We start from the raw sequence: 17,743 nt of genomic DNA on the forward strand, positions 1-17,743 counted from the left end.
AATTGTGACAAGAAAACCTGAATCTGCGGAAACATAGGTGCAAGTTATTATAGAAAAAGCACCAGGCGCAGATGAAATAAAACCTGTACCAATAGAGCCTCCCAAAGCGCAAAGACCAGCTTCGGTGAGAGCATCTATTTCAGCCGGACCCAGTACTGCAGTAGAGATAGAGTCCGGCTCATCCGCCGCGGAGACATCATCGCGCATTAATTTAGATTCTTTAGCAAAGATGCTAACAGCGCCGGCGAAAGTTTCATCAACTGACGTCAGCCGAAGAACGTCACTGGCATCCGAAATAGAGGAAGACTATGCCATGTCTGAGGCCTCAGATACGCTGTCATCAGAGGTTGAGGCCGTCAGAAGAATGGAGAAACGTAAAAAAGGTTGGCCGAAAGGAAAGCCTAGAAAGTGATTTTATTGGATCAGAAGTTATAAGAAAAGTAAAATTTTGATCATTTTTTGACACATGAAAATGTGAAATTTTGAACCCTTTTTTTATTTTTTTTTTTTGAAGTGGGATGGGGCTAATGACCAAAGTAGTCGATGCCCCTAAAAACCTCAAAAAAAAAAAAAAATAATAGTTAAGAAATTTTACAAGTTATCCTTTAATTGTAACATTTATCAAGGCATTGAAAAAAATATATTGAAATAAATTTAATCACGTCTAAATTTAATTCTTCTATGAAATAATTCGAAATATTAACACTAAGGAAAGATGTAGAAGAAAATCTGTTTATTTTGTTTTAAATTTTAAGTAAGTAAAGTGCCAGGAAATATTGATTTTATACATTTTCATTTTTACCATCAGATTTTTATTAATAAAAAGTTTTAACTCTAAAAGTTTGTTTGAAATTCTTTGCTCTCTACTGTGAGTGACACTAGATACATGAAGATTTTATAAAAATTGAAAAATAAAAGCTTTCTCCTTCTTTTTCTTATATACTTACAATAAATATTTTATTTACTCTTACTATAGATGTTTTAAGAAAATCATGATAGCAGTTTGTATTTTACGTGTACCGCTCTAGACAGGATAGTAAACATAAATAAAAATAGCATACTGAAAATCTTTTTTAACAAATCTTTTAAAATGGTGGAACTGATTGCAAATAAAACATACAGCGAAAAAAAAAATGAAAACTTTCAAAATGTTACGGATATAATTATTTTCTTATCGAAGCTTTAAATCCAACTAATTTTTTAATCAATATTTTAATAAAATTACATACAACTTAGTTTTAATTTGCTAATTTCTTTAAAAACGATTGAGTAGTTTAGGAGTGACGCCTTATTAGACAAAAAACCAGAAAAATATACTTAAAAATATATTTATATGCTTAGATAATTTATTAGGAATCTATATATAGGAAAAGACAAAAAAAACCAAAAAAAACCAGATATTTAAAACCATTAAGATTGTACTGTTTTAAAAAGTGACGCAACCTTATGGGAAAACGAGTAAGTTACAATAGTTGTTGAATGTGGTCTCCATTATGCAATTCACATAATTAAATACGACGTTGCATGATCTTATACACATGTTGTAACGTTTGTTGAGGAATTGCAGCGACACATCATTCAATTTCGTTCTGCAATTCGGGAATGGTGTGATGATGGGTTTTGTAAGCAGCATTCTTAAGGTATCCTCCAAAGAAAACGTTAGGAGAGAATAAATCGAGACCGAGGGGTCCGCAATCCCTTCGAAATCACATGTCTATGAAAACACTGATCCAAGAAAGTCATAGTATTGACAGTATAAGCCGTAGCATTGTTCTGCTGAAACCACAAGTACTCTAGCTGGTCTGTTTTTTAACCTCCGGGATCACCGTTAGGTATTGCTTCAGAGGATGAGATGAATGAAAATTTTTCTAGCGTGTGAAAATGCCATGTCTGACCGGGATTCGAACCCGGGACCTCCGGATGAAAGGCCGAGACTCTACCACCCGCGCCACGGAGGCCGGTCTGCAGGTAACCTACATGACATTAACACCAAACACCCACTTTTTGTCCGTGCAGCTGATGTGTATTTTCCGTACACCAAATGCGAATATACTGTGCATTTACATATCCATCAAGGTGGTACCATGCCTCGTCAGGTCAAAACTAATCATCGAGTTCTTCCTCATCTGTCGTGAGGAACCACTGACAGGAAGCTATACATCTCCCTGGCTCTGTGTCTGCAGGTAACAGCTCGCGAAAAAACAGGAATTCTGTACGAAAGCATCTTTAAATATTTGCGCAATACTAACGGAGAGACCAAACTGTCTAGATAGGCATCGCTCTGACTTCTTAGGACTAACAGAATATGCAGCTTGCACGTCGATCAACTTTTGATGTTTGTAATTTCGTTCGACCACTTTTTGCTGCATCTACCACATTACCTGTCTCGTGAAATTTGTCGTACAACCGCTGGATGGAGGATTTGTTTGGTGCATCCATACCATACTTTTCTAAGCAGCATTTTGGGTCTGGGCATAACTGACACATCTAATGTATTGGGAGACAATGTGCAGCATTGTGTAATCCATTTTTCCTCAATTAAACCGAAACAAAAGAAGGAAACATTCTTCTATACGGTTGCATCACTCTTTGAACACTTTTTATTTATTTTGATTCAGTTAAACTGTTCTTTTTTTCATTTTTTTATAATAGAATTAAACTTGATATACCGTAATTTAACATATTTTTTGTTAATGCCATTATATCTATTCCATTTAACAAAAGTGGGCTTGTTATTCTCAAAATATTTTATACATGTAAAAGATAAAGAAATTTAAATCTACCCTTAGTAAAAGATTTTCATACACTCAAGAAATTGAAAAAAAACAACCTCTTAAAAACCGTGTATAAAAAATTATTTAATTTAAAACTAAATGGCCTTTCTTAATGTTAAATACTAATCAGTAAGGCTGAGGAATTTTTCAATTTTTATCTTTATTTGAAAAATCTATTAAATAAATGATGAAGATATTATAATGTATTAACAAGTAAGCAATACTTAGGAAATACTACAAAAAATGTAGGTAACCCAAGTAAAAATCAAAACGAAGGAAAAGTAAAGTTATAAAATAAACTGTTGACAAGAAAAAAATAATTATTGGGGAGTCACAATCGAAAGCGTAAAGTTAGTTTAAAACCACTAAAATTTCCAACTTAGATGTCCGTTTAAGGCGTTCTCCTTATATAGCGTTGGTTTTATATAAGATTATAAATTATGTAAGGTTTCAAGAGCATTTACAAACAAACTATTTTATCTACGCATCTTACTGAAAAACATGTGAAAATTTTACGTAACGCATAACAATATACATGAATATATTATTATTTATCGAAAACCATTACTAGTACACCAGATTTCATGAATAAAAAATTCAAATATTTGCTGTAATTATAAAGGTCAGATTTTTAAGCTAAAAGTTGGGTTTTTAAACGTAATATTATATATTGTTTACGGAGTATTCATACATTTTTAATAATTGTTTAACAGCGTATGGACATTTAATCTGTTCTTAGTTAATTTTTTTTATCTAAAATTTATTAATTATTTTTTTTGTTATTTTAATAATAAAATTAATAATTGTTTATTTCTATTAATTTTTTTTCTTTTTTTTTTAGTTATACGTGGTCATAATCTTCAAAGACCTTCTGGAGGCGAATCGTGCAATGCTTATGTCAAAGTAAGTACGTTTTTTCTGTGTAAATGAATTAACCGGGTAACATATTTTGAATAAAATATAGTTAAGTTTTTATTAATCATTAACTATATAATATTAATACTAAATACTGAATTTTTCTTTTAAAGCTCATTACAAAATACTTCTATTTTTTTAATGAAATATGAAGTATTATTAACATTGTTTTGAATTAATTAAAAAAAAAAAAAAAAAAAAAAAGTAATAGAGATTAGGTGTCTCAGGGTTATGGATGTATAATAGGAAATTAAAAACTACAAAGAAAGAGGAGGTGCAACTAAAATAAAAACTGACTCATAAAAAATGAAGTTTATGTTAACAAAATTTAATTAATCTTAGGATAAATTCCAAGAATTATAATCATTCAGCTGCTGCAACTCTGTACGTTACTTTGATAATAATTAATGAATAATTGACAGGAATGCTTAAAAATCAAGGGCTTATATCTGAATTACTGTGTTTTGCAGAATTACCTTACTGTGATTCTGATAATAGCTTAAAAAAGGGTTAAAGTTTTTATTTAAATAAATCCTGTATATCTTTTATATCACTTCAATTATATTAAAAAATGGAAAAATACATTGAGGTAGGAGGTATAAAAAAGTATTTACATGTGAAAATCGAACAGAAAGATTTACTTGCCAAAAGAAATACTTTACTATACCCTATAAAAAGAAGGAGACAGTTAATATATTAAGATGTTGTGGGGGCTTGTTGGTCCTGGAATGGGATAACAAAGGATAGTAGATAATACATGTGTGTGGAGGTTCCCGAGGGAAGGTCACGTGGTCTGACGTCACAGTGACGCAGGCCTTATATCGACCCATTCTGTTCTGGCCAGACACAAATTCTGATTATATCTACTATCAAGCTACACAACACTGTTCTTGTTCGTTCATTTCTTCTTCGTCCTTTTTTTAATTCTCTTCCTTACTTTGTATTTATCGTTCTAACTCTTAACCGATTTCTTTTTTTTATATCATTCATTCTCTTTTTAACTTTCTTATCACCCACTCGCCTCCTGTGAAACAAACAAAATTGATTGCTGCAAAACGTGTACTTCATCATATATAGCCATTTAAAATAATAAAATTACTGACATTCTCACCGTAAATACCCAAACATTCCTTTTTTTTAATACAGGTTATTTTTCGTAATAAAATAACTTCTTTTCTAAATATTTATTAGAATTATCTTTTTATTTATTTAAATTTATTTACTTGTTCTTTTCATTATTAGACTTAACAAAGAACAGCTTTAACTGATTAAATTAATAAACACCTTAAACGGAAGCAAATTAGTGGGTTTATGTAAAATAAGAATCTTATAAAATTTTTTTAAAGTTTTGTAAATAAACTGATTACAAAACGTTCTTCGAGTTAAAGATAAATAATATTTATTTAAAATGAAAAATTAGAATTGATTTAATAATAGAAAAAAAATTACAATATATTTGTACGTGTTATAGGAAAAAGTTGTTAGTCAAAGATAAAAAAAAAAAATATTTATTTCTAAGTAGTTTTATTATATATATATAAAATTAAAAACTTAAATTTAATAAAACAAATATTTTATTAAAGAATAATTATTAAATTTACAAAATAAGTTGTAAAACACAATTTAAATGATGGTGTATAAAGTCAAAAGTTACAAATTATAATATAACAATAGTTCAAAATATTATCGTTAAATAATTAGAATTGAAATGGTTTTTATCATTTATAAAGAACATAAAAACTTTTATGAAGTGTATCTAAATATGAAAAATATTAAAAAGTAAAACCTTATTTAATCTTTCGTTAGAATTAATTTCATAAATAGATAATTTTTCATTTTGTATTTCTTAATTGTTGACGTTATTATTTAAAATACTTTATTTAAAATCATTATTGATTCTGCGTTTTGTATTAAGTATTCTCCGGGTATGTGGATCGTCGACTTACGTGTTAGTTAAACTTTAACTGTGTTCATGAGTCAGTACAGTCATGGTCTGTTACCACCGGGTTGGTCTAGTGGTGAACGCGTCTTCCCAAATCAGCTGATTTTGGAAGTTGAGAGTTCCAGCGTTCAAGTCGTAATAAAGGTACTCTTATACGGATTTGAACACTAGATCGTGGATATCGATGTTCTTTGGTGGTTGGGTTTCAATTAACCACACATCTCAGGAATCGTCGAACTGAGACTACAAGACTACTTTTCATTTACACTCATACGTATCTTCATTCATCCTCTGAAGTAATACCTAAACGGTAATTCCTGGAGGCTAAACTGGAAAAAGATAGAAAATTCATGGTTTTTTATATAATTCACTCTTTATAATTTTTTTAATGGATGTGCCAATTCGTTTAACTGTTTTTCTGTAGAATGTGTGTTGAAAATCCATGTAAAATATAATTAGTTAAAAATAAATAAATTAATTAAACTCACAATAAAACTATACGATTAAAAATTTTTTTTTTAATTTTCTGAAAAAGATTTCTGAAATCTTGGGTTCGATTATATATATATAACATTAGTGTAAATTATATATAATAATATTAGTGTAAATTGAAGTTTTCATAAAGAAAATATTTATCATCAATTTAGGTGGTCTGTTTCACAAAGCGTAAAAAATTCGATATAATATGAAAATTTAATTTTATGTAAAAACTATTTTCCAAGGAAAAATATAATTCCAAATTGATCTCGAGGAAAATGTGAATTTAGAAAATTAAACATGTTAGCAATTTTTTCACTTGTCTACAAAATTACGGTATATACTTTGTGTATTAAGATAGGAATTATGTATCAAAATTAATCTAGATTTATCACTTTAGTTACTGGACCTATAAACATCATTACATTAAAATATTTTTTTGTTGTACTGCTTTATTTATAAATAAAATAAATAACAGTAATACCTTTGAAGGATACCTCTCTTTCACGTTATGTTGCTTTATACCATTTACACTAAAACATTTGTGATTATTGTAATTCATAAATTTGTGTTATTTTCCATTAATTTCCTATTAATTACACCTGGATAATGTAATCGAACTTATGTAGTGGAAATATTAAGCTATAGCAAATGGTTATGGATATATAGTAATAATTAAAAATTTTAAAGAAAATCATCCAAAAGAATAAAAATCTCTAAACACTGATGCGTTTCGATTGATAAACAATCATCATTAATAGGTATAAATAATTAGTAAAAATAAATATGAATTGAAAAGAAAAAAACAACACATACAAACAAAGCAACAATAAAATATTTTATTTAATATAAAATAAAACTAAAAAATTTAAGTCACCATTAACTGGCCAAGTAAAGATTTGTGTACACCGTAGCCCCTATATCACCTAAATATTCAGTTGTATCGGTCCTATTTTTTAAAAATTTTAATCCTTTATTTGAATGTTACTTATTTTAAGTTTTCCCTCTTCTGAAAAATTTAAAAACAACAATTTCTTCTCGATTGAAAATCTACATAAAACTGATAACATTATTTAATTTAATCTTTCCAGTAACGCATGTGAAACATCTGACGTCATGGAACACTAATAAGCAAACAAGTAGTTCCTTCTTCAGAGAATAATATTGTTCATTTTACATCAAGTCCCCGTGATAAACAGAGTGAAGATCTCGCTTTCAGAGTTGATCATCTGCATTTCAATAGGCTCGGGTTGCTTATGCACGGTATATTTGCTTCAAAGAAGGGATATTTGTTAGTATCCGTTTTATTCCACTCTTTACCCACTTGATACTGGTATTATGTGATTCTACTATCTTCAGTAGTGACTCGTATTTAATTTCAGGTAACATATGTAAATTTGGTTATGGTACTTAAAGGAAGATATTTAAAAAAAAATAATTTTTATTTCTGTTAAATACGTCTTATATACTTCTGATAATTATATAACAATCCTAATACGCATCCAATTTTATATATATATATATATATATATATATATATATATATATATTAGCATCACCGTCTATGCTTCACCTGCTCTATATGGTTACTTGCGTCTCCCATTGGGGCCAGGGAATGTTTAGCCGGTCAGGGCTCGTTTCGCTTGCCTTCGCCTTTCCCATCAAGCCAAGGAGTTCTGCCCCCTGGACTACTTGTGTTCATTAAATTCATGCTTTTGTGAATAATGATTAATAAAAATTAAAGCTTGTTCAATTTATAGAAATATCAGTGTATTGTAATTTCCTTAGAGTAACGGTTTGGTTAATGAAGGAATCACTAACTGATTTTTAGATTTCCTGTCCTGGTTTCAATCGCGAAATACATAATCAGAATTAAAAAATTTTTTCTCATCATAGTGTTACCCAATCTCATAAAGATTGCTTTAATAGCGACAGCTTATAACCGCAAAATGTAAAAACTAATTTATGTATTTTTATCTCTTAAAATATTAAAATTCAAAAAACCGATAATCGTTTTTAGATATTTATCTGAAGAGTATTTGAAAGTCCAAATCGACCTCATTTACTATAATCAGAAATAAGGGAAATTTGCAATCATGGTCCGAAAAAATTTTACCTTTCTTCCTCCCTTTCAAGGTTAAATTTTAAAATATCTAGGAATTAGTTTTTAGGTATTCACATGAAGTTTACACACACGTAAAATCAAGTCTATATGTTCATTTATTATCTAGAAATTCAAAAAACAGTAAATTTCTTATTTCTCAATTACAATTCGGAAAATTTAATTGTTAAAATCGGAATTTCAAAAAATCTTTCTTAGTGTGCACTTACACAATAACAAGATTCTGTACACAAATTTTAATCAATTTATCTTCTGTAATATTTTTTGACATTGACAACGAATTATTCACGACAATGTTCTTTTATATATTTATATAAATAAGAAACCACAGTGATACTAATCAAATGAATCCTCAGACCCAAAAAAAAAGAATTTGAATCACACATAATTAGGAATTTTATCGTTTCATCATCAGACGTAAGTCATTCATGAACAATCCCATCAATAGAAGTAAGAACAGACGCAATCCCACGACGACTAAACCAAATTAGTATAATAATTAATCATTCTTTCATCCGGAGATCCTGGGTTCGAATCCCGATCAGACATGGCATTTTTCATACGCTAAAAATTTCCATTCGGACTAAATGATCACAGCAGTCAATGCCCGCACATCTCATGAAAAAAATAAAAGAGAAAACCCAGGACTATTCTTGGGACAATGCTTAGAAATTCGTGGCATAAACCATAGATTTACACTAATCACTCCATAAAGAATAAATGTAAAATCATTGATGAATTGATAAATGATGAAGATGAATGAAATCAAAAATAAAAAACATAAATAAATTTATATACATTAAGTAACTGAGATGAAATTATTATTTATGATGAAATTTTGAAAATTTTCCGATGCAACTACAGTCGCATACAGGCCTCTTAGCCTAATCAACAACATGGGTAAGGTGGCTGAGAGGCTTGTTGCAAACAGGATAATTCAGGAATTGGAAGACAACAACGGCTTACAACAAAATCAATATGGTTTCAGGAGGGGCAAGTCTGCTCTACATGCTATTAATAAAATTGTCACTTGGGTGCATGAAGCCAGAAGAGGGACCTGGCGAACCAGGAAAATCCTTTTGTTTATAACTCTTGACATAAAAAATGCTTTTGGGTCCGTCAGATGAGACGCTATAGTGGCCGCGTTAAACAGGAAGCAAGTCAGTCCATATCTGCAGAGGCAGGTGGCTGACTACTTGACCGAAAGATGGACCATGGTCGATACGCTTGAGGGACCCATCAGGCATCAGATTTTTTGGCGGGGTCCCTCAGGGGTCTGTTTTGGGCCCCCTATTATGGATCATAGTATTTGATGATATACTGAGGTTACGAATGCCAGCCGGTGCCGAAATTTTGGCGTATGCCGACGATCTAGCCGTTCTTGTCGCTGCCAGATCAGAAGTCGATCTTGAATTAATAGGAAATACCGTACTTGAGGCTAATCACGAGTGGTTGACAGGCGTCGGGCTAATTTTGTTCTTAGATAAATGCGAATACACTGTGCTGGCTGGTAGAAGAAACATCCGTAATTTAGACCTAAAGGTAGGAATGCATAATATACGTAAGGTACCGCATATCAAATTTCTTGGAGTTACTATTGATAAGTCAATAATCAAAAAAATGTACCTTTAGTACTCATATTGCCAATAAGTGCAAAGAATCAGAAGCGTTGTTGAAGACTCTGCTGGGGCTAATGTCGAGTTGAGACTCACCAAGATCTTCTAAACGTAGGGTCATTGCGTCGGCCTTGACCTCTACTCTCCTTTATGCCGCCCCGATTTGGCATAGTGCCATGACAATAAATAGGAACGTTAGGCGCCTCCAGAGTATACATAGGCTAGTGCTAATTGGAGTTATCTGTGGATACCGTACAATATCATACGAAGCTGCGTGCGTAATGGCAACAGTTTCACCTATTGATCTTCTGGTGATGGAACGTTGGCTGCGCTTCCATGGTATGGGGAAGCGGGAGGCGACTGAAGTTATACAACAAAAATGGCAGGAGAGATGGAACCGGCATACAGTTGCATCATGGTCTAGGAAAACGGTGCCAGATATCAGCCAATGGATTAATAGAAGACATGGCGAGATGGGTTTTTATACTTCACAAATAGTGACAGGGCATGGAAACTTCGAGCAGTATCTGCATCGATTTGGTCGACGGGTCTCCTCAAGATGCATGTACTGCGAAGAGGAGGTTACAGCAGAACATACTCTACTTATATTCTCAAAGTGGAGAGTCCAGAGATCATGGAACAGCATTCAAGGTTTAACGATTGACGATCTACTACCGTTTCTGCTGGCCAATGCGGATAATTGGCAGAAATTTGAAACTTTTGCCAGTCAAGTTCTACGAGAAAAGGACAATGAGGGAAGAAGGAGGAGGGGCTTCTAATATTGGTTTAATGGGGTAACTAAATCAAGACCGAGACCCGGCCTCGTGGTTGGTGGTCGGGAACGACATAGTCGGGCCTACCTTCTGCCTACCTTCTGCGAGGTTAGAGGCAGGCAAAAGCAAAAGACCGAGACCCGGTTCCTGGGGTTGGGGCTGGGGACGGCATAGTCGGACTCGGTTCTGGGGATTTGAGGCAAGCAGTATAAAGAAAAATTTAAAAAAAGAAGAAAAGATCCGACCGGGGTCGGTGACCTAAGAGCTGACCTACCGTGACGGACATACAGTCGGTGGGTGGGGTGTCATTTGAGTAAAAGGACACTTCCTCGGGCTGCGTATACTTAATTGGATAACCGGCCCGACGGAGTAGGGTGAAAAAAAAGGGGCATAGTAACCTACCCACCGGGTTGGTAACGAACTCGTCATCGTAAATCAGCTGATTTCGAAGTCGAAAGTTCTAAGTTTCGAATCCTAGTAAAGTCAGTTACTTTTATAAGAATTTGTATAGCAGATCGTGGATACCGGCGTTCTTTGGTGGATGGGTTTCAATTAACCACACATCTTAGGATTGGTCGACCTGAGACTGTACAAGACTACACTTCATTCATACATATTATCCTCTTTCATTCAATAAATACCTTACGGTGGTCCCGGAGCCGAAACAGAAAGAGTGTGAAAGAGAGGTCAGTTTACTTTGCCTAGGCAAGTGACCCCCAATGAAATACACTGGAGAGCCAATCAAAGTTTAAACATATCAATTTTTTTAGATTCTCTAATAACATTTTTTGGTCTATTTAAACTTTTAATGCTAATATTACATTAAAATTTCATCATAACTCCTCCCCCCAAAAGAAGTTTTAGGTCATTTTTTATTGGTCGGAATTTTTTTGTTATTAATTTCTTCCATTTATCTTAGTAAATGTAGAAAAATCAAAATAAATTTTTGGAAGATGATATTAGAGGTGAATAGCACAAAAATAAAAATATACAAATTTTTTGATGGTTTATTTTCATGTATCATTATTTTTTCACTGTACAAGAATAAATAACCAATGCCAAGAAAGTATTACAACTCTGCTGTCAGCTTTTTCTTTTACGGTAAATTCATTTATATGCATATTAATTTCACTGTAACTTTTTTATCTCAATTAAAAACAATCTTGATAATATCTGAGTATGTTAGCACTGCTTTATGGTATTGAAGCATCAAAAGACGGGAAAAAAAAGAATTAAGTCCTTGTAATATAGTGCTAGAGTGGGATTTAAAAAATTAAGGGGTTGATGAAATAAAAGATTTTACGACTAATAGGAAAAAAGAGATATTTATTGCAGTGCCTTGTAAAGTAACGAATTACGTCGGTTGTCCACTTATTAAAACATCAAAGCTTCGTTAATTCGGTGATTAATAGTTAGGGTAAAATTTACAGAAAAAACAAAAATTAGAATATATAAAACAGATTACAGGATGTTTGGTGTAATAATTAATATCTTGAAGTTATAAGATTAGCACTGAAAATAAACGAATGGAAAACAGCTGCAAACCAGTCAAATGATTAATGTTTTAAAAATACCTAAAAGCCATAAACATATGTATACGACTTATATGAACAATCGAAGATGAAACATGTTTTCACCTTACTAAAGGAATACCTAAAATAAATAATATTCTCAATTTTATCGCAAATATTATCCAGAAATACTTATTTATAGCGAATCTTACCTAATTGATATATGAAGAAGTTGTTAAGCTAATTTTAAATCTGAAGAAGAAAGCGATTACAGTTGTCAATTTCTTTTTATATTATCAGAAAAATTCATACTCATGAGTTTCTACTGTTCGTACTGTTTTGTTCACGATTTCTGTTATTGCACATCGCCAAAACTGTTGCCATTAACTTTATATAAACTTTTATTCCATTATTAATAGAATTTTGCGTATTATTTTTGTAATATTTTTTACATTAATATCACTTAAATGCTACAAAAATGTTACCTGTAAAAAATCTGGTACATTAATAAAAAAAAATTCGACTGGATGACATTATACTGTTACATACTTTGTAAAAACTGGATTTTGTAATAAATGTGGATTATAACGTAGATTAGATACTTCGTTATTTATTTAAGAATTTCAATAAATTTTTACGGTAATGCACGTACATGCATAGCAACATCATAGTGGAGAATTTATTTATTCATATCTGCCCATTCAGTTTAGTGACTATTATTTAAAATAGATTCTACGTTACTTGAAAAAATAAAGTTTGAGGTAAGATTCTATAAAAGAATCATTCAAATTATAATAAAAAACAAAATATATTAAAACACTATTAACCTTTTTATTAGCTATATTTATAATAAATGAATTCAATTTCCTGAAAGATTTTATTAAAATATTTCATAAATTTTACCGTTGTGAATATATATTTTTTTCTTTCAATAATGGAAACCAATCAACTTTATTATTTTAAAACAAAAAACTTTTAATTTATTCTATGGTTTTTTAACACGCAGGGGGTGTAAAATGGTTTATAAAAGGATTAAGGGGAAGCAACAAGCTACGTACATTGAAATTTATCCTCACTATTGTTCTAAGAGTCATTGAAAATAATAAACCCTCTCTTTTCACTCTCACAGAAATCTTCTAGGACGAAATCAGCCATCCGAAAATTCTCAGTACACTTTCATTTTAATCACATTTTAATAAAAATGGTATTAAGTAGTATAAAATAATAAATTTATTAATATTTTTGGTTTTTCTTTTTTTTTTTTTAAAAAGGTAAGTATAAAATATTAATTGATATTCAGAATTACAAGAATAAATTAAAATGTAAATGAAATATGAACAGAATGCGTCATCAAAAATACAGTAAGATATTTTATTTTTTACAAACTCATTTAAAAAAAAAAACAGTTATAAAAAGTGTTTTTTTAATTTATTTCCAAAAATTACGTAATATATGTTAAATTCATATTATCCATAGAATTGTTATCATTTGATACTCACTTAAACAAACGTTTTACAGTGCAAAAATATATTCTTAGAGCAGCCTTAGATAAGTATCACCTGTATTCTAGTAAACTAATTTTTAAGGGTTTGGGTGTTGTAACAAAAAGACAAATGTACGTAAAGAATTTAAATAAATATGTATTATCTAAACAGAAAAAAATTTTTTACAAGAAATTTATCATATAATTTACGACAAGAAGTGGTCTCTCATTGTTCAAAGTGTTTTCAGGACTGTGTGTAGGAGACAATTTGATTGTGCATGTGACAAACTGGTAAACCTGTATTGAATCTATATTTTTAATTTCAATTTAATTTTTCCACTCTTAGGAAAATAATGGAATGAATATTGGATAAATTTTATTTCAAAATAAATTAGTCTTGATAATGTTGTAGTTATTTAACCTAAATCTATTTTGAATTCATGTTTTCGGCTGATTTCATCTTTGTATGAAATTGAAGCATAAATTGAAGATCGATATTTTTTAATTTATAATTATCTTACTGTGAGTGATAAGTGTAAAATAGTTGTAATTATATTCACTTGATAACATCATCACTAGTACTCAAGTTCTCTTCTGCTAGTGTTTCTTAATTGAATTGTAATATAATTTGTAAAACAATGTGAAACAATTGATATCTATACTTTAAATTGTTATAATTACGTACTCTCACTATAAATGTATTATTTTGTGGGAATAAAGTACTAATTGTTTGATTGAAATGTTATAATTCTATTTTTACGATTAATATTTATTTATGATAGATACTCCATGAATACCAAGCTGCAATCTCATTTACAGTTGGACGTTTCATCTTATCCAGTTATGAATAACTAACATAGGGTATTCCAACTGAGTACAAATTAAATTAGTCGTTAAAATTAACAAGTTTGCATTTTCGTTTTTGATTGTGGATCACGCAGCATCGTAGAACAGTTACAGTACAACAGATCAGTTTTGTTGCTTATTATTCAACCAAGGAGAAGATTTTATACTTTCCAAAATACTAATTTTTATTATTAAAAAAATTGACTTCAGTAATTTTTTAGTTTTAAAATATTTAAATTAATTAAAATATTGTCTTTTTACTTTCAAAAATTGTTTTGGTTAAATTGATATAAATCTGGAAAGGATATTTTCATAAAACACACACACATCACACACACACACACACACACACACACACACACACACACACACACACACACACACACACACACAAATATACATAAGGTTTTTTTTTAATTTAACTGTTCACTGTTTGTAAAAACCTGTATTCAAGCAAAAAATATTAAATTGGATATAAGATCAAGAATAGTACAAACAACATTTTTCATGATTTGATTTTACAGGAATATCAAAAATAATTTTTAAGAAATTAATGTAAAGCATTTGCTATGTAATACTGTCATCATTTGCTTCATTGGTGGATTAAATACGTAAAAAATAATAAAAAAATAGAAAATTAATTACATTTAAAGCTTTAAGAAATTCAGGGAAAATTATATAAAACTCAAATAAATTATATTAAGAAAGATCTAAATAAATTATTAAAGAATAAATAAATTATTTCTGCCAAAAATCAAGATATTTTAATCAACGGGATAAAAGAAACTCAAGTGATGAGGAAAAACTCAAAATGAGGAAACTCATGGAAATGTAGCGTACCTTTACGTGTTATACACGGAATTTCTTTCAATTTTTTTTATTATATAATAAACTACATTACATTACATATTAGATTTTAAGTTGTTAATTATTATGTATACGAAAATATTATAAATATAAATTTTATATATTGTTGAAATAAATTGAAACAAAGATTCGCAGAAAAGAACAAATTTTAATACAATTTAAAGCTCAGTTTTTTTATCATGTAATATGACAAACGGCATAATTCTGCAAGGACAAACTTTGTTTCATTATTTACTTGAAACAATGCGAATTGTATTTGAAAGTACCACTTACGTTTTTCAGAAAAATACTGACATTTTTAATAGGTTTAATTTCCTTTTTATCTATATGTTATATCTTCCTTTTTCTAAATGATGCACTCTGAAAAGGAAACAAAGCAATTAGCAAATCTTGATTTTAAAACTTTTTAAATAAAGTGAGAAATTTGAAGTCTTAGGAAATTTATAGAGGTCTTATCTATTAATCCGTACTTAAGCACAAACACTGTCCATCATTTCTAGTAGAGAGGAATGTCTTCTTATAATACTGCAATAAAAAAATATAAAAACTTCTTAATTTTATGTAATCTAAGCATCATCCATACATTTTCATGTATCTATTCCTTCTTTAGCAGCAATTTTTTTCCGATAAGTTTTAATTATATTTCTTTTTAAAAGAGTTTTACAGCAATATTACGCCCAGAGAACATTTCGATGTTAAACAATTATACTGCAGAAAAAGTATAAATAAAGAATAAATAAAAAAATAACAATAATGGTAAATGAGAAAAAAGATTTTACAAACAGTACTTACAAAATACTACTATAAACAACTGTTGTTGCGTCAAGCAATTACAATAAAAAGTATCAATTTAGCATTAAAATATTTCAACATTCAATTCAGACAGTCCAACAAGACTCATATTGCACGCCTCTTATGTTGGGTGGATATATAAAATTTATCTCAAGAATAAAGAAATTATATGAAAAGATCTCATACACCTTAAATTAATCAAATGTATATTATCCATGTAAAAAACCTTAAGGAAGAAAACATCCATTTGATAATAGTACAGAATACCTTCAAATTAAAAAATTAAAAATGCTGTTAGATATTAGTTTGCTGTATTTATTCAGTTATGCAGTTTCTGTAATAATTCCTGTCTCATAAGTGTATTTTCAGAAACTCCCGTTTCTAATAAACTAATTTTGTAACCATTTTCCAAGAAATTCTGGTATACAGCATATTTCTCTAATCTTCTGTATTTATAATAAGCTTTTTCTTTTAGTTTGTCTACGTTTCTTAAATTTCAGTTATTGTCTTTAAAAATCAATTAATAAATAAATACCTCTCTTTTCACGAGTTTAGTTTTTATTTTTATTGTTTCCCAGGACAGAAAACCGTAAGTTTAAAGATGCGACTTTTTAAAATAACAATTCGTGGTATGGTTTCTGTTGGAATCTTTTTTTAAAGGAATTTTATTATAAAAAGATTTTTTATAGTATTAACATGAAATTCCTCTGATAAAAATATTTAAAATAACTAGTAATGCAAAGTGATTTAAAATGGAAATCTATTATTATTTTTTTTATATTTGTGATCTAGTTAAACAAAATCAGCCGTTTTCAGGAAATTATTTCGTAAAATGTAGCATTTTTAAGAATAATTTATTTTTCCGATAATTTTATAAATCTTTTAAACTGCTAGTAGCTTAACGAAACGGAACACAAGAATGGCGGGAGTTTCAATATTTCTCCCTGCAGATCGCAGTGCCTGGACATCCCTTGCTGTTGTATCTTTCTATTATCGGGCGGGTTTCATCGGTTATTTAGTGGCGGTTATAAATTTTAAGTTTTATTTATGAACGGATTTGGTAATTTGCGTTCCTATCCGTATGGACCAGTATGAAATTTATTTACTGGTTCTGACCGTGGGAGACTAAGCTTTTGAGCCTAATAATCCCGGCGTGATTCCCCTTCAGTCCTTTCGGTACCAGCACCTATGGGCTAGGAGGAATACGCCTACCGGGTCCCTAGTTATTTGGAGGAAGAAATGCGCCTCCTTTTCCGGAGGGAGTCGCATATGCTGACTGAATGAAATTGTGGTCTCTTCGTGGGATGGTGTGGGGTCTAGGTTTTTATAGTTAAACGGTAACTTTCGCGGCAGGTATTTTCGCGCGGTTTCCATGTATAGAATACGCGATATAGATGCTTCTAAGCCTGGTTTGTCATTTTTTTAACTCGTATCGCCTCTTCACGGTGGTTCGTTTAAAACGGTATGAGGCCGTTTTCTTATACCCTGCGAAGTAGGGTCCTCTCGGCAGATGTCCCGGAGATGACCATGTTCGGACACGGCCGCTTAGCAGCTTAAAAAAAAGTGAAACAATCTGTCTTATCTAAAATCAACTTAGAAAATTTTATGAAAATCGTTTGTACTAA

General features: G+C 30.3%; 1 protein-coding gene across 1 annotated transcript in view; it reads left to right on the forward strand.

Annotated features, from left to right (window-relative positions):
* Nucleotides 1–17,743, forward strand: part of PsGEF (Protostome-specific GEF) — a 239,421-nt gene that overhangs the window by 25,687 nt on the left and 195,991 nt on the right. The window contains exon 7 of the mRNA XM_075371997.1: nucleotides 3,616–3,677. Within this exon, the coding sequence (XP_075228112.1) occupies nucleotides 3,616–3,677 (62 nt within the window). The remainder of the gene's footprint in view (nucleotides 1–3,615; nucleotides 3,678–17,743) is intronic.

Source organism: Lycorma delicatula, chromosome 7 (assembly GCF_047948215.1).
Source record: "Lycorma delicatula isolate Av1 chromosome 7, ASM4794821v1, whole genome shotgun sequence".
In the NCBI taxonomy this organism is placed as follows: domain Eukaryota; kingdom Metazoa; phylum Arthropoda; class Insecta; order Hemiptera; family Fulgoridae; genus Lycorma; species Lycorma delicatula.